The following is a 26,187-nucleotide window of genomic DNA, read 5'->3' on the forward strand; positions in this document are numbered from 1 at the left end:
TGCTATGAAAATAAGCAAATTGCAGAGGGTAAAACAAGGAGACAGTAAAATACTTATTAGGACATTCATAAGCAAAGCTTACTGTACGAGAGAAGCTTTTTAAGTCCTCGGCTATCACAGTAAAGCACACCATGGACCGGACATCATTACAAACAGCAGTCGACTGCATATCATGTGCACTAAAAAAGAGCACCAGCCCAATTAAAACAAGCAGCCTAACAGTCTGGAACATCACCACCTCATATCCACATCGTCTGCAGCGCTCCCTCTGCAGTAAGTGAGCTGACAAGTATTGCTGTCATATCTGTGACAGGTGTTTGTTTAAGACAAAAGGACAATGAACAACAGCAGATGCGAGCATTCAAAACAGAAGACACCATAACACAATCACTTCACGGCACAAACGTGAAGAACAATATGGTGACGGCTCCCTTGGGACTTATCATTTTTCCAGCCCATTGTTTTTCCCTTCCATAGAAAATTATCCCAACTCTTAGCACTGACATGAATTCATGAGCGTGAAGAGGGCAATGGAGAGGAAAAGGAGATATACTAAGACAAATGCACTAAACACATAAATATGCCCTGGCAGTGTTAAATTCACTGGGTGACGTCAGACTGCAAACTCCTGATGTTGCATCTATTCTGTCTCGTGTCATTGTTTGTTGAGCCTTGGAGCCTTTCCAGAGCATCAGAGAAAAAAACTGACTGGCATTTTAGTGTGGACACCCTTACATCACACTGAAGTAGCAAGCGTGCCGTGAATGAACAGCCTTTTGTGCTTGGAGAAAGCAGTGCTCTCTCTGCACTGACACGTAACACTTGAAGCATGCCTCTGTTTGAGATGCCCTGCCTGCACTGCCGCCACACAACATTAATTACAAATTTTCTTTAAGCATCTCATTACACAATAATCACACATTTCTTTACTCGAGTCTTTAACTCTTAACTGGCAATCTGAATGTTAGATAGTGCAGGCCTTAAAAACAGATTTAATGTCCTTCAACTTGAATTTGTTACAAACATACACCGATTACAGACATAAAATGCCAACACCAAAATCAATCACACATTTTTAATGTGCTTTTAAGTTTTATAATTAGCCCTTTTTCCACTACATCTTCCTTGTGTTTAGTTCAGAATATTTTCAGATAATTACAGCTTGAAAATTCAACATCAAGCAGAAAGTTTAATATGTATTCGAATAAGCAAAACATTCATTATGTAGATAATGTACAAAGCATGGATAAATAGTTCATTTACATTTTCAGTTATTAAACAGACACACTTATCTACAGCGAACTGGAGAGAATGCATTCAAAGGACAGAAAGAACTACAAACCACATGTAAAGTTGATGAAAGTTTTAAAATAAATATATAAACATTTAACTTTAATAGCTCTGTAAACAAAAACAAAACTATCCCCAGATAAGCAGCCATTTGAATTTTAAACGTAGCTCTAAGCAGGCACACACCCACAAGTCTTCAACAGTTTTTGAACACACTCCTTTTATCCCGTCCTTTTCATGTACAGGACTACAGTTTTGTATTGTGCGATACAGTAAGCTTCCTCAATCCTCACATTGTGCGCCCCTTTACTCACGGTTATCGGACAATGCTTTTTGTTTGCCAACACTTAAGACTCGGGAGTGGGAGGTTATTCAGGATGAATTACTTTCTCCTCGTGTTAACCTTTAAAACCCCAAGACCACAGTAGTGGGAACAGAGTCAAATGAAGCTAGACAAAGACTTCTGTAAGCATCGAACAGACAATTAACGGCTAATCTGTTGTGGAATATATCAGACTAAATATAGACTGTCTTTGTTTCTGACATAATTGAAAAGCAGTATCTGAAAGTATTTATCCTGATCCTTTTGCTCAAACATTATACAGTAGTTCAATATGCTGAACTATGATTCAGTGACCATCATCTGCTGCATCTTAATGATCACAGATTTCACACAAAAGGTGAAATATAATTAAAATCTTGACCCTAGGCGCTATCTTCCTTTCACTCTCACATATCTAATAGTCATTCTAGGTAAAGAGCAAAGTGACTAAGAGGTTCACTCCTATAAATGTGTAAATGTTAGCTTAATGGTACCCTGTGGAGTTTTTGACCACTAACAGCACCACGCAGAGGTCTTCGTAGGTTCATCCTGTTTCTAGGACTCAAGACCTGAAACACAAACAGGTTTGGATCCACATTTTATGAGCTCAGTCAGGTCAAATCGCATCCTATTAGCACATGTCCAAGGTTTGTGTAACATCATGTGTAATACCCGAATGGATCTGATGATAATATTACAAATACTAAAATTAGCAGCAAGTCATTGGTATTATAGTTATCTGAAGACCTCTAAGGAGAATGGATTATATACATCATAGCCAGGCACAGGCAGAAAGGTTACATATGTTACTTTAGGTGAGACATAGTTTTGTTTTGACAGCTTGACAACTAACATTAAATTGTAAATGGCTATCAGCGGTAAAATCGGAGCCAACTGGGTCTATGGCTCATGGCCGGGTGCAGGTCCTAAGTCTGTTCCGGTTCTGGGTAGTAAGTACACTTCTACGTGTTTTTGGGTTCAGCGCACGATTGTGAACCTGTGAAGACCCCTTTTACCAATGTTTTTACATGTTTGCGCACATTTTTTGTCCAAATGCACATGGGCATGCAATAGAAATCCCTGTTAATGGTTTCACACTACTGCACGGATTCACAGGTGGTAATAATATGGCAACAAATGCAAGATTTAAGAAGACTACTACCACATAAATATGGATGTAAACAATACTAGTTCTAAAGGTTTCATAAGGATCGGCTTTGCCAGAGTTTTATGTAGAAGAAAACATGTCTGTTAGACCTCCAGGTAAAACACAGTAGGTTTTGGTGGGCAGATCTCAACATAAACAGAAACTGTTTGTTTACTCCACAGGCCACCTTTAATAACCCCTAAACAGACACGTTTAAAGGGTTCTTCCAGGCTATACTCTAGCTTTGAAGCTGGAAGCAAGCCAAAACAACATAAACATACACAAATGCCTTGAAATACTTGGTTTTTCTGAAAGTAGATATTCTTATTCTATTTGGACTGAGCATTGAACCATAAAAAGATCTTACAGCTCCTTTCTAATGCAAAAATGTTTATCAATCCACCGTATAAGGCCGAATACTCAATTAACAGTTGTGTTTTTTATAGTTCATCGTCTTACTACTGCACAGCAAAGCAGATGAAATTGTGTATTTACTAAAATGTCAGTATATTCCTATAAGTCAACAGTCTCTTATAATAAAATGCCAAATAAACTTAATGTAAAGGTCACTGCTACAGTATGTGTGAGTAAAGTACTGTGTATAAATAACACTAATCTTTTTATGATCAGCCGGTTCTGCTTTTTAAAAAAATGTATGCATTTGATGTACAGTGCTTAAGTTGATCAAGCTAATGCTAATCAATAAGAAATGAAACACACTTGGTACCATCTAGGGAGCCAAAGAACTGAAAAGATGTTGAAAAAATGTCTAATTAATTCTGTCTATTCATCACAACTACAAATTCAACAAGACAGAATACAGATCTGTACTGGTTTTCTGACCAATCAGAAATCTCACATCATTATATGATTGGAAGAAAAAAAATGCTTCCCTTCACATGCTTTCGCCTTTTTCAATTCACCATATTCACCCCAAATGAATGTTACATTTATCACACTGATCCTAGATGAAATACAGCTGTTGTGATGATTACAGAGAGCATGATGAACGGACATCAGATGAACAAATGAAACACAAACAATTAGCAGCCATATCCTCATGCATTTATTGAAATCATCTTCCTTGCTGATCATCAAAACCAAAAAAGGAAAATCTAGACAGTCTTCATCTATGTGATTCAGTAAGGCTGCTAATCATTTCTTTGAAACAGCTCTGAAGAGATGCCACAGATCACCGAGTAGACTACAGCACAAAACACACTGCCACCACTGCACAGCTGTGCCGAACATGACATGCGTCACGTGACGTGCCATGCTGCGGCACTCCAGCAACTACACAGTGCAAAAAATGGTGCATAATGCATATTGTAGTTTCCTGGTTTTTGTTAGTAACACAAAGCCTGTGTGTTAAGTATTTCTTCAGTCCCCCACCTGCAGTCATCTTCACACCTACAGTTTAGCTTTTCAGGCATTGTCTTTTAAGTCCCATAATGGTGAGATTGTGGGTCGGGTGTTATTCTACCCCACTAAATAAGGCTCTCTTCATCCATTATGACAGCTCTAAGATCACAAACAAGCAGACCTGTCACGGGCAGGAGAACAGGTTGAGATAGAGCACCTTGGAGATGTGTTTCCACAAAAAAAAATGCTGCTTCTCATGGGACACTGAATAACAGGACAGAGGTGTAAACCATTACTAGGTGGTGGGTCTGTGTGTGCCTTTCCACTGTGGGTGTTGTGGAGTTGCAGAGAAAAAAATAGGCTTGTCGTGACGTGCGTCATATGGTGGTAGTGTGTTTTGCACTTGTGAGCGAGGCTCCACTCAAAATGTATTTTTAAATATCAAACAGTCTGTAGGCTTGATGGGTGGCTGTAGACACTTTATACTTCCATGTTCATGGAGAAGAGTAGCTGCAGTCTGCTTGGATTCATATCAGCTGTAATCAATTCCAATAGTGACCAGTTGTCAGGGATGACAAAATACCCTTTAAGCCTCTTCTTGCAGCACAATCCATTTCTCCATGATCACTTTGTTTCAAACACTCAGATTTTCATTTTTGTCTGCTCAGGGCAAGTGTTTGATACTCAAAAGATAAACTTTAGGTGGAGCACTTTTAACCTCAAATTTCAAGTGATACTGACAGATACCGACAGATATGTTAGACAATCTACAGTATTATGGAGATGACAGACAGACTGAGCTGGGCTTGAATCCAGGCAACCTCATGCTGTGATGGAAAGTTTGAAATGATCAGACAACAGCGACACAGAAATGGTGTTTCCCTTTTATTATGTTATTAAACAAATTTTCATCTGATCTCAGGAGATAAGATCAGTGAAGTTTTCAGGCTATATTTGGCAAGCATGCAGCAGTCAAATCAATTTCATGAACTCTGATGAGATCATTCCTTGGGGTTTTCAAGAAGCAGCTGGGAAATTTTCGATAAAAAGGGATGATTTGATTTCAGTGGGAGTTTTTGTCATATCTGGAGGCATACTTTATACCGCTACTCCAGTACATTTCTGTGCCACACGGATTTCATACCTGATAGATCCTGTTTAGATGTGCCTGTAGGAAGAAAATGTAGCGCATGTAATGGACTGGCTCCAGAATTTCTCTATGAACTAAAAGTATATCTCTGAAGCATTTTCCCCCTCATTACCTCTCAACTGTAGCAAGACACCAAGACCTAGAAGAACCAGGCCATGTGGGCAACAGATGTACGAGAATACCAATCACATATTCATTGTTTTTGATGGTTTGCATGTGGAATAATGTAGAAGGTATTACTCAGAAGATACAGGAGTATCAGGAGGTAATGGAAGATTTAAAAAAAGAAAAGGCGGATTTTAACCATCGCAGTGCCAAAACAAATCTAAAAGATGGCAGCGGAATATCCACTGACTGAACACTATAATGTAAAAAAGCTTTTCAATCACTGGAATGAGCAGAATAATGGCAATAGTGATTGAAAATGCTAAACAAACACATGATAATTCAATGGCTCCAGCAAATACAATAAGAAGCAGGCAAAGTTTAATTATTGCCTTAATTAGCATGCTTATTTTGGAAATGCTATAATTGGGTTTCTGGTGATGATTTTCTTGACATTTGGAGAAAAAAAAAATCAAGTCAAATCTGAGTGTACTCCATATTAGTGACTCCATATTACTGACTGAGTATCACCGAACTAATTATACGAGATCCTCTGGGCCATCTCAAAGGAGGAACTGCTAATTAGGGGTAAATAATCAGCAGTTCAAAAACCTTCTTGAGGGCTTTTTGCAATGAAATGGCACAAGTATCCCACCTGCACATAATCAATATGCCACTTGAATTTAGGTTAAAGGTATTCAATTCGTTCTCCTTCAGACTCCAGTGTCCTGCAGGTTCTCCCTGGTGGTTGCTACTCAGCGTGCCCCAATTCCACATTACATACAAATGCATTACAAAGTACACAGTAAAGAAGTTAATATACAAAAAAATAACTTTGTTATTTTGTACACAAAGGACAGGTTTGGCAGAACAGGACAGCAAACTGCAACTGTAGAAATATACAGCTAATTTTAAATTTAGAAGCATTGCAAACTGCGAGGAAAATAAATCTGTCTAAGGATTATTTTCTGTGCTGTCACCAGAAACAATATACTACCATCTTTCATTTTTGTGTAATTATGCAATTTTTTCTCCTGTGTACTAGTTACTTAAAAACTTAGAGCTCAGAATTTATGCACAATATACAACTGGGACACAGACTACATCTTTGAACCAGGTGTGGTTCATTAACTCCAGGAGGAAAAGTACATGCAGGACACCGGCCCTCAAGGACAACATTTAGTACCTCGGATACTAAATTTGCTACTACCATTATCCACACTGCCTTTATTATTTTACCTGTTCTCCTTCTGTGAACACGTGATCACCATAGCTCCAGCTGATAGTGGGAGTTGGATCTCCTGATGCCTCACAAGTGAGAGTTACCTGCTCCTCCATCTCTGAAGTGCTCTGGTTTACGATGTATGTGATCTTGGGTTTGACTGTAAAACACAAAAGCCTAAGTCATCACAAATGCTCTGGCATAACAAGACAGCCAGGTGGTTTGGCAGCACAAGAACAATAAGTAAAAGAGCAAGTCTGTGGATTTGGGATGAGTTCAAAGGGAGGATGAGGATCAGTGGTTGACAGGTGAGGGGGATTTTTATGGCAGCAAAACTGCATTTAAGCTTTCCCAGTCCCAGCAGCAGTAAAGTTGTGATAACCATATGTGGATCCAGACATTATTCATGTAATATTTTATTTAGACTATCTCAAAGGAGCTGGCCTTCATTTTTGTTTACATTTGAGGGAACTGTCAGGTTACAGTACACCTAGGGTAACCTGAAAGCGCAGCAGGGTGCCACAGCAGTGACATGAGCAGAGCGAAGCAAATTGAAGTGCTACTTCTGACGCATGCAGCTGAGTAACACTGTGCTCTCATCTTTTTCTTCCATGAAGGATGAATGCAGGGGATTAAGCAATGCATTTAATAAATGTAAGCCTATTCAGTATAGTGAACAGAATTTATAATATTTAGCACAAGGAAACAATTGTAACTTTTTTAAAGTTGAGTTTTCTCAACAGATAATTATTAAATATACAAAGGAACAGCTGTGTTGTCATTTTGATATTTCTAAATTAGGTACTTAGGTACTAACATGCAAGTATTTATATTCCAATCATAGATGTCAAAAGACAATCAGTAGGATTGGGATCAGAGCAGATATTTTTTTTAAATAGACTGCATGAGCCATGTAAACCCTAATCCATTCCAATCCTGTGTTTATCATTAAAACATTGGAAATAAGGATAAAGCATACATTGTGAGCGAGACGACCTTAAAACAACACAATCAAATGAAATCTTGCATAAACCTTGCAGCTACTACAGCTCACATATTTTCTGCATTAAAAGTGTTCAGCGTTCAAGCTATTTTCTTTTCTAATTTCAGTGCAGCCCTATTTAGAGCCTCTGAAAGCCATTTTCTCAAACAGATTCTCCCTTTTTATGGTGAACGTGAATACAAAATCTTCTTCTAAAGATAGACCGGTTTCGGTTATTTCTTATGAAAATAACCAATTTACTGTTTTTATCTCTGATCTGCTTACTGGTTTGAAGTGGATGAGGTTCAGCTGTCATCTCATACTTCCATTAACAACATCTGAGCCCAAATCAGATGAAATTTGTGAGGTTTTCCTGCTACAGATGCTGCACTGTCAAGCAAATCGATCAAAAATCACACGCAGGGAACCTGGAGAAAGTAGGTCTTTAGTGTTACGCGTGTGATAGATAGTACCTACGTTTGTTTTTCAGCTTTAACTATGATTATGGCTTCTTTAGTCATTCATATTTAATGTTACAGAGACACAGAAATACTTGCATTTTAAGCTTAGTTTAATGGTCTGCATTGTTCAGCTCTATTGTGTTATAAATATCAAAACATGGTTTTAACAGGCATTTAATACTGAAGAATTCAAGACATGTTTACAGTTTTCAGATGCATACGTTGATGCTTATAAGGAAGCATGCGATTGTAGCTTTTTCCACATTGATGTGAAATAACCAGAGCTTTGTGAGCAAATCTTTGCGATAATGAGGTTAACAACACTGAACAACACTTCTGAAAGCTGTTCTGCGTAATTTTAAGATAATTGTTTATCCATTGAGCAATAAAGAACCCCAGGTTGGCCACTTCTTTTGTTTTGAAAAATAAACTGCCCGAGCTAACGCAGTTTAAAATTTAATTGACACAACTACACAATCTGACACAAAGATTGGGATTGAAATTATGGCTGTTGTGATGTGACAAAATAAAGACAAGAACAATCTGGTGGGTAAAAACAAAGAAAAAACTTCAAAGAGTTCAGCTTAGCTCATCCCGCTTGGCTTGTTCTCTAAATCCTTAAGCTCCATCCCGACATGAAACAATCACAACCCACACCGAAACAACACCTTGTCTTTTATGCCTTCGAAAACAGACACAAAACCATACTATTGTTCTTCCCCCACCTACATACTCATATACCTGATTCCCACACACTTGGATCGTTCCATATTGCCTCTTTAGTTCATGTCTGTATATAAATCACTGTCTTACCAAACACTCTCAGACTGAGTTCCTGTTCTGCTTCCCCAGCCTTGTTCTTGGCAATGCAGGTGTATTCTCCCTCGTCCAGTTTGGTAACATCCATTATCGTCATTTCTGAGCCATCTTCATTAAAACTGTACTTCTCTCCTGCCTCGAGGTCCACTTCATTCCTGTAGAAAAAGCAAGTGTTGCACCATATCCATCTATCAAACACCATTCTTCAGCTGCACCATGTTACAACATTTTCTTTAAAAACCATGATCCCTACATCTTTAGAAAACATGCACAAGTTTATCTCTACATCCCTGAAGGACAAAGTGAAAAGGTAATAGAGTGCAAGTGTGTAGTGATGGGAAAAATAGGTGAAGACAAGGTGAAAGCTGAGAATCTCAGAGCAGAATATGCTTCTGTTAAATGAGTGTGATAATGTTTTTCTTTCACGAGCCTTTTGACATTTGATGTTTACAGTCAATTTCAACAAAAAATGCCTCATTTATTCTAATTTTGTCCAAGTGGAGCATAAATTGCTTGTCACCACTCAAAACCATATAAATCAGAAAATGTTTTCTAGCCTCTGACCTGACTGTGATCACTTTTTGTGTTTCCATACAGTTTTCAACAAGCTGCAGGTGCTGTCTAACTGCACAAGTTTAAAAACATGTATAGCTAACAGAAACAGTGGCTCCTGGGCCGTTTGCGCTTCTTGACCCTGAATCTAAGTTGTTGACAGAGTTAACCGCTGTCTTGGAAACAAGATGAACAGGAACAGTTTAACAAAGCAGGAGCCTATCAATGGCTGTATTCAGATACACTGAATAATGTGGCTATTGTTGACGTGTTAGTCTTCAGGTTACACTGTTTACATGCACCTTTGATACCCTGTGATTAAGTGTCCTATTGCAATGAATAAATCAGCTAGTAGAATATCTCTAATAACCTAGAGTGTCTTGCATACAGATACAACAGTGCACCAGCACTTAGAGCACCATTTGACTGCAGTATACTGAGGCATATTCCTAATAACATTCCTGATGTGGGTGTGTTGCTGGTTGGGTTCTTAAATGTAACCATTGCAATACCCACCTGTAAAAGCCAACTGGCAAGCAAACCTCATGAATATTCAGTCCAATAAAGCATGAGCATACAGCTTACCTCTGACAACAAACTGCAGCTGAGCTATAATGTTCATTTTTTCAATGTATTCTGTTTCTGTTAAAACCCTTACTTCACATCTTTATGTAATATGATTTGCATTATTTACATTCTTCTATAAATAATGCAGTAGCCTATTAAGACAACAGGTTACTGATGGTAACATTACATTTGTCATGCAATCCTGCTGTGTTATAAAACATTATAAAAACCTACATAACAGAGAACCATAATTGGCTGTAATGAATATTATGATTACATTATACTTCGTATGCTGGAGAAAATAATACTGTAAAATAAGCCACTTGAGAAAAAAAATAGCCAGTGAAAAAATCTGAAAATGTAGAGGAAACTTTTTTTTTCCCAGGAGGAATCTAGCTGGTATCTGGTATTAAATATAACCAACACAGTTTATTATTTTTGACTTGCAATGCCTCATTAGTCTGTTTCTGCCAATTTTTACTTCCGTTGACGCTATGTGTCAACAACCATTTGCGCTGCTTACAACACCCGGCATTACCAAGTGAAAGACTAGTTTTTAGCCACACTAGCAACGGGATGCTGTGGATCTGCCAGTTGGTTTTTTCACTATTCAGTACAGTTCAAACTGAAATATTTTCAAGACCCAGTGTGTAGGATTTAGGGGCATTGAGCAGCAAAATAGCAGATTAAATGCAGATTTTTATTGTGTATTTTTAATTTGATTCGTTTTTTGTGGTTCTATTGTGTATTTCTGATTTTATTTGCCTTGTTCTGGATGTACAGCACTTTGCTTCAATCCGTGGTTGTTTAAAGTGCTATGTAAATAAAGTTGGATTGGATTGGATTAACACAAAACTAAATAGCATTTTCTCTCTTTTCACTTATATAGAACATACTGTTGTCATCAGGTCTCATTAGCTACTTCAGTAGATTCTTTCAGATATTTAGGAATGGTGTTTAGCCATTTAGTTTGTCAAACTATAGGTCATAGCTTCCATATGCGATAACAAGTATTACTACTATATCAGTACTAATGCTAGCTGTTTTACATGCTAATGCAAGCACAGTAATGATAAAAAGCTATTTTAGTCTAAATATATAGTCTGATTGCAAGACTGAATTACTGACTTAGCTAGTTGAATTTTTTATTTTTTTGTCTACAGAGTAAAAGACCAGTTTGACTATCTGGTAACGTTATGGTGCTTAGAAGGAGGGGGAGTGTGTGTAAGCTAGTGTATGGTTTGTCCATTCTGGGCTACTGTAGAATTCTATCTGCAGATGAGGAAGGGCTCATTTGTAGCTATAGGTAATTATACACAACTAAAAACATAGTTATGAATACTACATTCCATTTTTGCAAATAGATCCTGCTAAACCCTACACACCGGTCGTTTAACTATTTCACTGATTCAGATGGAATTTAGTTTTGGTTCAAAATGAAATGTCTCGACAACTATGGGATGGATTGCCTTGGAAGTTGGAAGATGAATTAATGTCACCCTCAGGATGAAATATAATAACTATATTCAAAACTTACATTTGACCAAGCACATGCAAAACTAATGATATTTCTCAACTACACTTTGTTTAATGCCAATTAGCACACTCCCAGGCTAAACTAAGAAAGTGAATATGGTATGCATTATTCCATTAAACATCAGTGTATTAGCACTGCCAGTGTGAACATGTTAGCCTGCTGATGTTAGCATTTAGCTTAAAACACTACTGTGCATATGTACATCAAGACATAATTGGCAGGATTACTAGTCTAGTAACTAGTTTGTTCACTTATGCCCAAAGAATTATTTTAAGGTTGATGTAATCTAATTTAGATTTTGTAAAGCTTTAAGTTACTTACAATAAAATAAACTGTCTCTACAGGTCAATAATGGGTTTGTGTAAACTGTCAGAGATGACAGCAAAGTTAATAACAGAGTGAGTTCCTTACATGCAACAGAATACACTGTATTATTAGCTTACAGACTATCATCATATGTCCTGCCTAATTGTAGGTTACTTAAGTAATTGATTATTAGGGCAATGCACTGTTATTGAGTGCAAATGCTGAAAGCTTTTGGCCCCAGTTGCTCGCTGAGTTATACCTTGTCCAGGTCACCATGGGTTCAGGATAGCCATCAACAGCACAAGTCAACATGGTGGGCTGCCCAACATCGGCTGTGGCATTTACCTCTGACTGCCATATCCTGATGGTCGGAAGCACTGAGATGCAGAGAGATACATAAATAATGAAACAGGAAGAAAAATAAAATTGGCAGACATTCACATGTATAGGCAGATGGTCATATAGGTACAAAGATAGACAGCAGGCGGAATAGCAGAAAGGGAAGCGGTGACAAATTCAGAGCACTTATTTTAGGCACACTCATTTGCTGGGCTCAGAAGTTGCAGGAAACAGACTTCATTAGCATGGAACATCTTTGATACACGGTTGCTCTGGGCAACTGTTTCCACATTGATGCTGAGCCTGGCCACCTCTGAGGATCTACAGCTTATTTAAGCGTCATGGGACACCTGCCACACAAAAAACATGTGCGCAGGAACAAAAGGGAAGAGGAAATATTGTGAGGGAGAGAGGGTTGCTAACCATTCACAACGACCTTGATGACACGCAGATCAATCTCGCCGCGGGCCATGAGGCGACCCTCGCAAGTATACAAGCCCTCATCTGTCTTCTTTATGCCACGAATTTGAAGGTGGTTGTTGCTCAGTACCCTAAATCGAACTGAAAAGAAGCACAAGATAAATGCATTATTATGTACGTAAATATACACAACATGTTTACAACAACACTGCCTAAGTATTTAGTGATAAACAGCTGTTGTGCCAACAAGCTTGTGAAACAGAACAATAAATAGAGAAAAGTCTTGTCTGAATTAATTGACCAATAAAATATTTACTTCACTTAAACAAAAAAACAATAACAGTGATGTCTAAGTAACTGATGTGTCTACACCATCGTTGAAAGAATAACTTATCCAACAGAACTTTATCTCCATTAGATATGACTGAAATGCTAGTGGAAAACAACTGTCTTTTTTTAGGGCTCATATTTTATGTTTTATTTCCACTTTATGAAATTCATTTCAGTACATCCAACACCCCTTCCACCAGCTCCAAAATAAGAGGAATATGGCCCAAGCCCACATGAACTTCTTCAGTTTGAGATGAAATGTGAGCTGAATAAATTTAATCATGTAATAACCCAAAATACTATTACAACCCACACATGAGTCCGTGTTATTATTTTCCAGTGAGCAATACCAACACCACCATACGCATTATTATATTGCTCAGTGTCAAGGGTGAATAACAGAGAGTCAATTGTATTTTCAAATTCAAAACCAAATTAATTTTTCCCTTTCAAAGCACAGGGTAAACCCTAGAGAAGAATGGCAACAAAAACAGGGCATAAGACATTTCAAGCCTCTAACACTGGTAAATCTGCATGTATATCATTAAGTCGCTTGTCTTTGGGTGCCTGTGTCTGCTTAAATTTTAAATATGTAGTCTATGATCACCAGATTTGAAATAAATTACGAACATTTATAGGATAACGATATTTTTTATACCGACAAATCAAAGTACAGATGGTTTTACCTTAGCTGACATGTTTCAACTGCAACTGCAGTCTTCTTCAGAGCGTCATCTGACGTGTGCTGACACGTCCTTTTTTATCATGTGACCGGTCTGACAGATCTGTCAGAATCTGTCAGATAGGCCACGCCCCCCACCGTCCGGTGGTCTCTGGAGGATGGAGTCCCAGGTATTAGAGGGTGTAGCTCCTCGTCCCGGTTCATGGAGCAGCTCGCCTGCTTCCTGATCTTGATGGCCTCCTTGATCCATCGTTTATGCTTGTTGGTCTCTGATGTTACAATCCTCCTCCTGTCCCAGTCCATGATATGATTGTTTCTTTTGCAGTGATCTGTGATGGCTGATTTTTTGTTTTCTTTTTTCTGACAGATCTGTCAGACCGATCAAATGATAAAAAGGACACGTCAGCACACGTTGGATGACGCTCTGAAGAAGACTGCAGTTGCAGTTGAAACATGTCAGCTAAGGTAAAAACCATCTTCACTTTGATTTGTCGGTATAAAAAATAACGTTATCCTATGATAATTAACGACAAAATGAACATCATCCAAATATTACATTTAGAACATTTATATTTTGACTTTTAGGCTGGACCTTGGATTCTTATACTCCGTTTTCACGTTTGTCTCTTTATTTGGTTGTACCAAACTTTAATAAGACAGTAAAACTCCTCTGAGTTACATCTTCATCATGTTTTACACACTAAACCTGAAATATACTTGATTTCTATAAAGATTTAAGGGACGATGTTGTGGACACTACAGCAAAAGCTGACAAAAAATATCAAAATGTATTAAAATATACATAAGAAGTGAGTATGCCTTTGTGATATTGCATTGCAATATCAGTTAAACATCAAATGATTCAAAATTGTAACACCTTATAATAATTGCATCACTTTGAGTTGAACAGTACTTATTTACTCTTATGTAAAAGAAAAACAAACAGTTAAGGAACTCAATGCAATGAAAGTAAGTCATTACTAAGATTTAAGCATTTGTATTTTAATACTTCATATGTCCCAACTTTATTTTTGATAACCACTCCTCTGCATGGAGAATACCAGCGTCAGAGAATTGTTTGTAGAGATGTTTTGCCAATTGCTACCAAGACTTTTTTTCAGCTGCTCTTTGCTGTAGACGTTGTGTTGCTCCATCTTTAAAATACCCCTAAGGTGTTGTGTTGGATTCAAGTCAGGCGACATACTTGGCCAGGACAGTTTTCACTTGTTTCTTGTTTAGAAACTCTGGTGTGAGTTTTGGCAGTGTGCTTTGGATCGTTATCATGCTGCAATATTCCTCTTCTGCCAAGCTTCTTCAGACTGTGCGTTATCCTGTCAGCCAGTATTTTGGTGATGCCATCTATCAATGTCATCTCCCCAACAGCTTTTGCACTCATCCAGCCCCCTATCATCACACGCCCACCCCTGTGCTTCACTGCCAGGAATATGCATTCACTGTGGTAGTCCTGGCCAGCTTGATGCAAAGTATGCCGGACTCCATCTGAACTAACAAATTTGTTTTGTTTTCCGTTGAATGTGCTCCCAGTGTTCATCAAGCTTCTGTTCATGGAATTTAACCAAACTTAATCTTACAGATTTGTATTCAACAGCAAGCGAGGGTGTCTTTCTTGGACACTGTCCATCAAGGTTAACATTATGCAATGTCCTTCACACTGCGTGAGCTGTCACAGAAACTTTGATTTTCATTGATAACCCCTGTGCCAAGTCTGAAACACTTGCCCATCTGTTTTTTAGAGGCCGATAGTGAAAGTAGCACAGACATCTAAAGAAAGTAGTCTGTGGCATCATAAGGACAGTTACTGCTGACCTAATTTGTGTTACTATGGATCATTACTGTGGTCCTTTTCCATCTTTGTGAAGTTTCACAATCACATTTTCCTTCTCCTCTGGCAACTCTTTTCCACATGGAGCCATGGTGCTCCAATGTAGGTAGACACAACCATAGATACAAAATTGAGAAAGTTCTGGTATTCATAGGTCATTCCATTACCATGTTTATGCAATCTGCTAAATTGTAAATTGCAGGTGCTTTCAACTTTGATAACAGTGATAACAGGTTTTCTAACTTGTGTGTCCGTGGTCACAGACACAGGTATTCAATTTTGTTGCATTGAGTTTCTACTTTAGTGCCTGTATTTTCTTTAAAGTGTTTCTGGGCTATCTGTTTTTGGTTCATCACAAGAGGATATACTTTACCATAAACTTAGAAATATTGCAATTATTTAGAGCTGGTAGAAGTTTGATTAATTTTTCATTTCAGTAATACTGCACAGGGGTGTACTCACTCTGCTGAACTCAGTAATTCATTCTCATTATTTCACATTATGAGATTAGACTTGTTAAACTACTATAGAACTGTTCTGCATCACAAGCTGAAAGCAGCCAACCACCTAATCAAGTGAAAGTGAAATAGAAATCCCATGTAGTTCAGAGACATCTTACCATCTTTTTCCATCTGTATTTTGGTGCCTTTATATTTCCAGAGGACGGTGGGTGGAGGTGAGCTGATGACATCACAAATGATATTGGCATTGTCTCCTTCATTAAACTCTTGGGGTGAGGGTGCATTTGTGAAGGTGATTTTTTCTATAATGAAACAAGTGAAACACATTTTTCACTCAGTGAGATAATGAGTCTCATCAAAACACACTTCACTCTGTGTGACTGTTGGATAGGAATAGACTTTTATTCACTACATTTCTTAAGCATCTGTAATAAAATAATTCTCGAATTGCTACAGAATGTATTCAAAAGGACAACAGTAATATTTATTCCAATAACTCAATTTCACAGCCAAAAATGGTCAAACCGGAAGAACGCTTAAAACATTTACTAATCACCACACTTTTCAACATACCAAAAATCAATTACTTAATACCTTTCACAAGCTAAGGCTTATTATCCTTCTAAAAAGGCTCCCCTGACGGTTTAAGTTACCGGAACTGAAACAATCTGCAGCCATTTCTAAAAGTGATTGGCTAATGGAATTTGCTGGGGGCCTCTATGTGGCATAGAATGAAGTGCTACCGTTACCTTACAGACTTGACTTAGGGCGCAAGTTCCAGAATCGCATTCGGCTTCCCGGCTATAAAGCTGTCTCATCAAGGCTTAACATATGATGCCATTTGTAGCCACATTGTGCAGCTCATTTCTTGAAACGGTCGGTAAAAGTTTTAATGCAAAATCTGCTCCTGTAAAACCCATTGCCTGCAGGGGGCACAAGTAATGATATTCCAGTATACAGTATGTTATCATTTATTTTCTTTGCGGGGGGTGACTTTGCAAATCATATGCAAACTGCTGCGGCTACTGTTCTTTCCTATGGATGGCAGAAGTTAACGTGTATAACTGCTTTGACTATTAGCTTGCTTAATGTGAAACTGCAAACCATAAAATAAAGCTGCGATGTTATTTTGTATAATACTGTACAAAGTACAGTGTACTGACTTCAATATGTGATGTCTACATGGGTGACCACTTCTCATAAAGACCTAAGATAGGCATTGAAATCACAAAAAAGTTTTATTTCGAAAAAGACTTCATTTCTGATGGACATTTGCTGATGCTTGGCATTCATGGAAAATAAAACCCATTACTCAAAAGAACGGCACAACAGACAGGATCATTAAGCAGCCCTCTAATGGTCTTCCGACCGTTTATTGAACTGATGAAAAATCCATCCTCACTTGAGAAGAAAAAGAGTAATGTGTTGCCCTTGAGCAGTCAATAAAATACTATGAGTTCAATAAACAGGCTTCTTTTTCTTCTATGCTCACACCACTCTATAATTTAGAGAGAGAACTGTATGCGGTGAGGGAAATACTTACGGAAGATTTTTACTTTGACGGTTGACTCCCCTTGCTGGTCTCCACTGGTAGCGACACATTTGTATGTCCCCTCATTTTCAGTCCCGGCTTTGTACAGAGTGAGGGTGGAAGATGACTCATCGTTACGGGTTACTGTTATGTCTGGTCTATTCGGTTCTATCCTGTCCCCAGTTGGTCCAAACCAGTCTATGTGCTTGGCAACGCCTACAACTAAGAGCACAGACAGAGCACAGCAGAAGTTAAGAAAACAGGTATCTGTAAGGTGCACATTTCACATCAGTGAAGTCAATCAGTGCCCACAGACTGAACACTATAGGTGGTTCATGCTACTGCATGAACTGAAATCTGCAGTGTAAACACTTAAACTGTGTATAACAACCAACATGTCAGGAGAAAAACAACTAATAATATACTGAAAAAGTTTTTTTAAAGGTCTTCCGCATTTTTTTCCCCCTTAGACCGATATAGAGAACAAGAAACAAAGGACACTGAAGGAAGCACCACGCAACAAAGGCTTGATTGATTGATAAGACTGAAAATAAGGGCATTTCATCTACATGAATACACAATACAAATGCTAGACCTTCAAGTAATCAGTATACCACTTAATAGATAATAAAGATGGCTTGCTTGCTTGTGAAGTTGTTAAACCCTGCAGATAATGTTCTTAATGTGGAGTACTGAGTATTATTTTATTGATTATACTTTGAGTACCATTTAAGATTCAAGAGTTTTTATGTGTCACATGCTCATACAGTATGTGCAATGAAATACACACAAAGACAATTTATGCAGTGTGCACACATAGTGCCAGCATATCAGCTTGAATCGGGCTATCATGAGGAAGACTTTTGAGAAAACTTCTTCCAATTTGTTGTTTTATTTTTGGCATTAGGCTGATTTTATATATGTGCATATATATAAATATATATTCTACAATTCTACAACTTCATTTAGCAGACGCTTTTATCCAAAGCGATGTACATCAGAGAGTAGATACAAAGGGTTTTCTAATCATCAGTGAGCCTTTCAACACCATTAACTAACACAATGTAGCATTAGAACACAGGAGTGATGGTTGCTGGAAAAGTTCCTCTGTACCCCTATGGAGATATTTCTTTAAAAATCAGCAACAATGTCTAGACTGTATTTCTGATTCATTTAAGGTTATCTTCACTGAAAAAAATTGCTTTTCCTTCAAAAAAAAAAAGGGGGGGGGGGGGGCGCATTTCTACTTCAGCAAGATAAACTTACCTTCGCACATAAAGAATTTGGACTCTCCAAGACTTATCTCCCCGTGCGTTGGTGTGATCTGCACTTCCAGTGAAACTACAACAGAAAAAAAGCACAGAATACAAAATCAGAAACTACATATTAAATGAGGCATTGTTTAAGAATGCAGAAATGCTCGACACTGTTTCAATATTATGAGACACTACAATTGTTCAAACAGAAAACACTAATATTTTATTTATCCAAAAAGCTGATTAGACCTGCAGCTGTTGACATACCAATGTGTGCCATCTACAGGCAAGGACAGAAGCTGGCACCTGCAGGCAATCAGTACTACAAGTGTGGGTTGTTTTTTACGATTTCTGTTTGATAAGCTTTGATTTGCTAACTACTGCAAAGAGCACTGAGTTTACACTGGGGGTTTCATTGACTGTCTGCCTGGACTGAGAATCTACCTGCACTTGCAGTTTTGTAGTCACAAACGGAGCTATGCATTTTTGTTTGATAATCTAACGTCCGCTAAAGGCTAGCGTAACACAAACTTTGTGTTTTTTAGTTGTTTATTTTTGGTAAACAGGTGGGATAAGTATTGAAGCTGGAGTGTAGCACTTTACATATAGATCCACTACATTCAAGCCCTTACCAAATAACCTCGCACGGTGCTGATAAAGCCCGTCAGCATCAGATAAAAATCTTTGTATTTTGCAGCATGCTGGAGTTTCAAATCTGATTTCTATGGCAACATTCCCATGCTTGCACACCAATAGTGAGAGTAGAGTAGAGTTTACATCAACCAGCAGCCATTGGTTTATCAGTGACGGAGAGGGAAGCATGTGTAGCCAGACAGATGGGGTATGCAGCAGCAGCTAGGAATACATACGGTGGTCAAATCTATAGTGTCCAAGAAAGGTTTCTGATGCTGCAGATAAAAAAAAACTCACCCACATCTTTGAACATATATCAACATTTTTACAGAAACTGAAAAGGCAGTTGGAACATTAAATCTGTTAAAAGCAATGTCCATGCCCATCAAGAAAATAATTATGCCAGTTTTGGCCCTAGCAGCCCTATTATTACTGAAAAGATGGGTATTTCTTATTCCTCTATTGCCTGCAGTCATCTTGTCCTTTCAAGAGAAATAACATCAAGCCGGGACTGCAATTATTCAGTTAAAATTCAGCAGCGGGCAAGAACCAGCGCTGTGCTCCCAATGTACCTTGAAATAAATTATTTTCAAAATGCTTCAGAAAATTCTTAGAAATCATGCCGTCTGGTTCATGTCCCTCAGTGGGAGCCTGCACTTCATCAAAGACTGGATGAAAAGGACAGATTTCTATTATTTGACACGAACGGTAGTGTGGCCGGAAACACTTCCGTGCTTAATTAGAACAAAGCACCACTTGTTTCCTCCCAGGAGGGGTAGTCAGGGTTCCAATGGCTGACTAAGAAGTGTGACTAAATGGGCCAAAAATTCAGTACTATAATATGCATGAGCAAGACTGTGCTAATGTACATGTACCACACTGGAGGTCAGGGTGAGAGAGGACAGACAGGGCCTTCAATTGACACAGGGAAAGAGGACAGTGAGGTCTAATAGAGATGTCTGGAGCAAAAACGCAGAATGATTTCTGTAATGTCAACTCGTGGAGCGAATAGGCAATTATTGATTTATTTTAGCCAATCTGTTTCAAGTCTTCCCATAAAAATGATACCCCCCCCAATCTGAAAATGTAAAGCCAATTCCACCTTTGAAGCCCAGTTAAATCAAAGGTTAGCAGTAATCCATTGCCAATACCCTGTTCTTTATTTCTAGTAAATTAGAGCAAGAAAGCTGTTGAGACAGTCTCATTATTTTTGCAGCATTTATTCAGTTTAATCAGATTTTAATGAGCATTTTTGCCTAAGTCATTTTTTTCTGGATTTAACTGATAAACTGTAAATAAGCCTTTCTAAATTAGTTGAAAATGAACAATTACTAAAATACTAGGCACTGACATGGTTACAGTCCCTCTTTCGTACTTTTTGTGATTGTAATACATGTGGTGTTTACATTCATTAAGCCCCCTCACAACTAGATAACCTCCCAACTTTACAAAACAGTAAGAATTTTACTGAAGGAGGACCTGAGGAATCAATAGCTTAAACTTGGCACAATTATGCCCCCTCACTACCCTACCCACTGCTTCTTAGGTGAGCCATTCACAATAAGCAGGTGCCTTTCAATCTTCCAGATTGACTTACTTTCTGAAGCTGCTTTTGCCAATTCTAAAATGTCTCAGAGTAGAGTGAAGCAAAGGAAACGTTCTGCTTTTGGCAACAGGAGTGAACACATTTATCTTCATGCACTCCCAGCATTTGAGGTACAGTGGATTACTTTTAATATTGATGGCACTGTCTCCACAATAACAGGAACAGGTGCATTGTGTGGCTGATGTAGCTAACGTTACTATTAGCCTTGATTGTAAGTGTGGACTCTGTAAAACTAAAGGATACTCAGAGAAGGTAGAAACTTATAACTGGGACTGCGTGGGTTACTATATTTTCATGTCATTATGTTTCACTGCAACCTAAGCCAGGGTTTGCATCTCTTCTGCACTCATATATACTTCATCTTAATAGAGACAATTTCAAATAAAGCTTTTCTTGTTTACATATTTTTTTGTTTTTAATCTTGAACACCCTAATTAGTATTAAACAATGACTAAAACATAGCTCTTTAAGACTATATGTCAGTCACTTGAGACCCATTTCCGAGCACTACTAACATACTGACTTTACAACCGCAACATTGTCTGACAAACTCACCGTACACATTAGTTAAATACAAGAGATGTCCTGTGAATTCAGTGATATTTCTATATGAAATGATCTCTCTCTGAACAACATGACCAATTTTAGGAATATCTGCATAAAAAATTACAAACTGACCAATTATTAGTTATTTTTCTGTTCATAGATTAAGCATTTCAGCTTTTATCCCATCAACCTCCCAGAATTACATACAAGGTATAATTACGGACACTAAAAAGACTAAACCTGAACAAAAGAAAGTGTTTTCTATATTTCCCAGAGACTGACATTAAGTGTGATCTGTCATGCCATCAGAGTGGCAGTGAAAGGTAGGTACTGAATGCAGGCTAGGAAAATCACTGTAGTTTGCATTGTCTCTGCTGTCAGATTATCCTCATTTGAGTCAATAATACAAAGCACAAAGTACTAAAATCGACAGTTATTCATTTGAGAGTTTCATTTTAAAAAGAGTCCAACTGTTTCATTTTGGTGGGCAGGATTTGATGTTTAATCTGATGGAACATCAAACCCAGTCATCAGAACGCAACTCGTTTTTACATACAAACAACCAACAAAAAACAATGATATGCTAATTTTATGGAAAAGGTTTATGGATTTTGTTTTAATTGCACTGAGCAAGTAAGAACGGTTGGTATTCATTTAGTCGAATGAACAGGCAACTCATCTGCAGAGACAAGCAAGCTGATGATGATTATTCAAGTTTAAAAGTTTGTTTGTACAGCCCATTTTCACTTCTAATGTCTGAAAGGGCTTTACAACTATATTATTTTACAACCCAGGCAAAGATTTATCAGCAAAAACACACTGAAGAACACACAAAATAACTTTCTAAGAAACGACAAATACAATTAGACAGTAGAAAAACAAAAGGGAGTTGGGCACTGATGTAATAAACCCATTATAAGAAGTTCAATAAAGTAAGAATGTCCAGTAAAGGTTGAGTGGAAAAATCCCACACAGATAAGACCATGAAAAGATCAATTGTCAGAGCTAGGGAGGTGAAGTGGCAATTCAATAGAGGGGTGAGTTGTGGGGCAACTGAGTTTACATTACAAAGAAGAAATACCACATGTGCACCACCATCACTGGCTTTCATTAGTGTTTCATACATTGACTGAAATAGCTGGACTCTGTGTTTATTCGGTCCTGAAGTGCCAAAGCACAAGCATTTGTTCAGACACTTATTCCCTTTGACATTTTTTCAGGAAAGAGACATAAAAGCTGCAATTTCAGATAACGTGAGAAAATTATCTCAGGATTTACTGTAACTCTGTAATATGTCAGAGAAATGCAGAAACTGCAGAACTATCCAGAACATACTAAATGCACTGTGTTCGAGGACTAAATTAAGTGCAAAAGTAAGCTACTCATTGGGGCTGGCATGAGACTTTTGAGCCTTTGGGATAGAATCACAATGTGCTCATGGTTTTGAGTTGTGTATGCGGTTGTATGGATACAAAGCCTGTAATCTCTAATCAAGGCAAAGGAGCTAACTCACAACTCCACTGATTTTATTGTGTAAGTTCTCACATGAAAATAGTGATTCACATCTCTGCTGGTTTGGCTTCTTTTGAAAGTTCAGTCACTGCTAAACAGGGAGCTCTATCTCATGTTTCCCTGCCTTCAGCCTGGTCAGGTCGCTGCTGTGGCAGTCCTCAATGTCATTCAGCTGCCTCAGCAGTGAGTCTCTTGTCTTGCAGACAGACTCCAGCTTCGCTCACTGGGGCTGCAGCTGGCGACAGTAGTCAGCTATTCACAGACAAACTTTGTGGCATCCTTGTTCTGCTCTGCGGCCTCGGTGAGTTTGGCATAACAGCACATGAACCAGTTCCCCTCCTGCTGCAGGTTCTGGTTGGAGTGGCTCTCCAGCTAACAGTGGATGTTCCAGAGAGTAGAACAAGGACTACCATCATCAGCTCTAGTCCAAGACGGAGTTGGAGTCTGTCCAAGAAATGAAAGACTCACTGGAGAGGCAGCTGACGTTAGGGACTACCATAACAGGAACCTGGCCTGTCTGTATTTCCCTGCCTGTGCCTGCAGGTAGGGAAATACAGACAGGACAGGAAAATACTGACTGGTTAGCAGCAGCCAAACATTTGAACTAAAATACTTATACACAGCACCTTCAATGACACAACCAGCATGATTTCTCTGAAAAGAAGATGACAATGTCAAATTAAAACCACTCATGACATCATGACATGCTGTGTCACATTACTACAGCCAGCAAACGAGGTACACCTACTTTTAAACTTTATTTTTTATTTTTTCTGTTAAGCCACTTTATCCTCATCTCTCACCCTTGTATATATTGTAAATATTATTACTATTGTTCTATTATTATTTTATTCTTATCACTATGTCTACTGTTACATAAGCTGCCGTAACAATGTAAATTTCCCCTGGCGTGGGGAGAAATAAAGAACTTTATCTTTATCTTATCTAAACTAATGTAGCATAATAAACTTGCAAACATCTTCCAACCTATATTCCACCTATATCACTGAAGGTCCAATGACATTACAGACACTTCTGAATATAAGAATACAATTCAACAACACCACAACCTTCAGCTACCAAAATGGTGGTAAAAGTGAATCAGCTTTTTAAATCTATTCTTGTCATATTTACAGACATCATAACCTTGATGAAAGCAGGATTTATTCCATCTGTTGTATTCAGTTGTGCTCATTTTAGTTGACTGTACCAAGTGAACTGGCATTTTTTTATTAAATAATTGGAAATAAACATTAGAAAATAATCCGTATCGTGACACATGGTTGCACCAACTGAACAGAACAGTGGGGTCTGTTCACTTTTGGTGCAATCTGAGCTAAAGAACTACAATTTGCCAGTAACAAATACATAAAACAACTTACTTTGTATATACATACATACACACATACATATTAAAAATCGATAGTGTTCCCGAGAATCAATACAGTATCACAAAATGCAATATTGTGGTACTCAAACGTGCAACAGTATTTTTAGCTAGGATTCCTTGGGTAGCACCATCAGTCTGTTGATCGGTTAGTTCACTAGACAGAAATATATTAACAACTGCTGGGCAGATTGAAATGGAATTTTCTACAGACAATCATAGTTCTCGGAGGATGAGTCCTGGGGGTTTTTTTTGTTTTTTTTCAGGGCAGCACACAATCAAATAATCAAAGATACTGGTAATCAATATTTGGAGCTGTTATACATTTACAGTAAAAATGAAAATCTTGATTCTATAATTTCCAACACCAATACAAAGCATATTTGAAAGCTGCATTTGTTTATTTATGTTTTACATATGTTTCATTCAAGAGAGTTTTTCAACATATATCCGTCAGTTTGTTAGGTGGTTGCTGGTGACATTTAATTAATCAGACACTGCTGCAGGCAGGACCTTGTTCGACACCACAGAGTGGTGGCTACAGATCGAGAGAGGTGGCTGCATCAGAGTCAAATTAACACATTTTCTAATTATTTATTCAGGGAACTGGTGAAGAAAAATAACAATGCCAATAATAATCAGAAAAATATGCTATATCTCATCCAATAATTGACCAAACCACAAGTTGGTCTACCTCTAAATCTCAACATCTACTTGTGCAAATATTTTTACAGACATTCATGGTTCTTAGCATACTTAATTTGATAATTTTGTTTTCCCTTAGCGTTATATTTGTTCTTTTTAGTAAAATATTGCTAACTGGCTCTGGATTGCCAGTACATTTGGCGTAGACATTGTTCCCATCAGCCTCAGCTTTACTTGGAGTTTATTTGAGGACTTTTTCGATCCTGACTTATTACAGGGTTGGACATCTTAGTACAATGGGTCACAGATGCTCAGCTCTCAAACTAAATTTAAATTTGTTAACTAGCAAAAGTTAGCATTTTAACACTCCAAATTAACTGGTAAACTTTGCGCTTGCTAACATCTGCATGTTAGCATTGTCAAAGTGAGCATGTTAGCATGCATATTTTAGCATTTAGTTCAATACACTGCTGTGTTTAAGAAAGCACAGCCTCACAAAGCCACTAGCATGGCTGTAGTCTTATCGCTTAAAGATCTGATGGACAATTGATTTCCCATATGACAATCAATACTAAGCCCAGCTCAGTGGAGAAAGCATTTGTGCCTGCCAGTGTCTTTCTAATATGACTACTTCAATTCCTACAAATAACTAAGCAATTCCAAAATCTCTTACTGCAGGAAACAACATACTTGTTTTCATATTACAGAACAAATGTCATTAATTCATAAAAACTGAAAATCAAAATTCAAAGTATTTTCTAAAATGTATTCTTTATTCTAGTGATGGAAATATGAAACTGAAAGGGCATTGCTCTATCTGTGAACTGCTTATTGTCAAGCAGCAACTGTAAGTCTTAAATTTTTTAACACGTTCCAAGAAAGGAGATTCAAAGTATGACTGTTATGTACTAAAACTGGAACAAGGACTTAAAATAAGGATAGAGGAAGATGGCCTGAAGAGCATCAGAAGGTGTTATGCACCACTAATTGGCAAACCTAACCTTAGGCTTATGAAACTTGCATAAAAGCAGCAGTAACATACCCAAACCTGTGCTAAGTTTCCTGGTTGTTAAGGTCTTCAACAGTAGACTGGCTCAGACCAACAGAGAAATAAGCAATTCAAGTAGATAAGAGTGACCTAGTTCTGGGAAAACACGTAATCTCCCTGCAGTTA

At 37.9% G+C, this 26,187-nt stretch overlaps 1 protein-coding gene across 8 annotated transcripts in view; it reads right to left on the reverse strand.

Annotated features, from left to right (window-relative positions):
• The window catches only part of ncam1b (neural cell adhesion molecule 1b), a 78,422-nt gene that overhangs the window by 26,781 nt on the left and 25,454 nt on the right, over positions 1-26,187 (reverse strand). For 4 of the 8 annotated variants that reach the window (XM_055012017.1, XM_055012020.1, XM_055012021.1 and 1 more), the window contains exons 2-9: positions 18,695-18,769; positions 17,441-17,650; positions 16,056-16,199; positions 12,585-12,722; positions 12,082-12,199; positions 8,855-9,015; positions 6,616-6,758; positions 5,266-5,289 (exon numbers count right to left, since the gene is read on the reverse strand). In XM_055012017.1, the coding sequence (XP_054867992.1) occupies positions 5,266-5,289; positions 6,616-6,758; positions 8,855-9,015; positions 12,082-12,199; positions 12,585-12,722; positions 16,056-16,199; positions 17,441-17,650; positions 18,695-18,769 (1,013 nt within the window). The remainder of the gene's footprint in view (positions 1-5,265; positions 5,290-6,615; positions 6,759-8,854; positions 9,016-12,081; positions 12,200-12,584; positions 12,723-16,055; positions 16,200-17,440; positions 17,651-18,694; positions 18,770-26,187) is intronic. The other 4 variants (XM_055012019.1, XM_055012018.1, XM_023276894.3 and 1 more) reach the window with 1 other exon arrangement.

The sequence above is a fragment of the Amphiprion ocellaris genome, chromosome 7, assembly GCF_022539595.1.
Source record: "Amphiprion ocellaris isolate individual 3 ecotype Okinawa chromosome 7, ASM2253959v1, whole genome shotgun sequence".
NCBI classification, from domain to species: Eukaryota; Metazoa; Chordata; class Actinopteri; family Pomacentridae; genus Amphiprion; species Amphiprion ocellaris.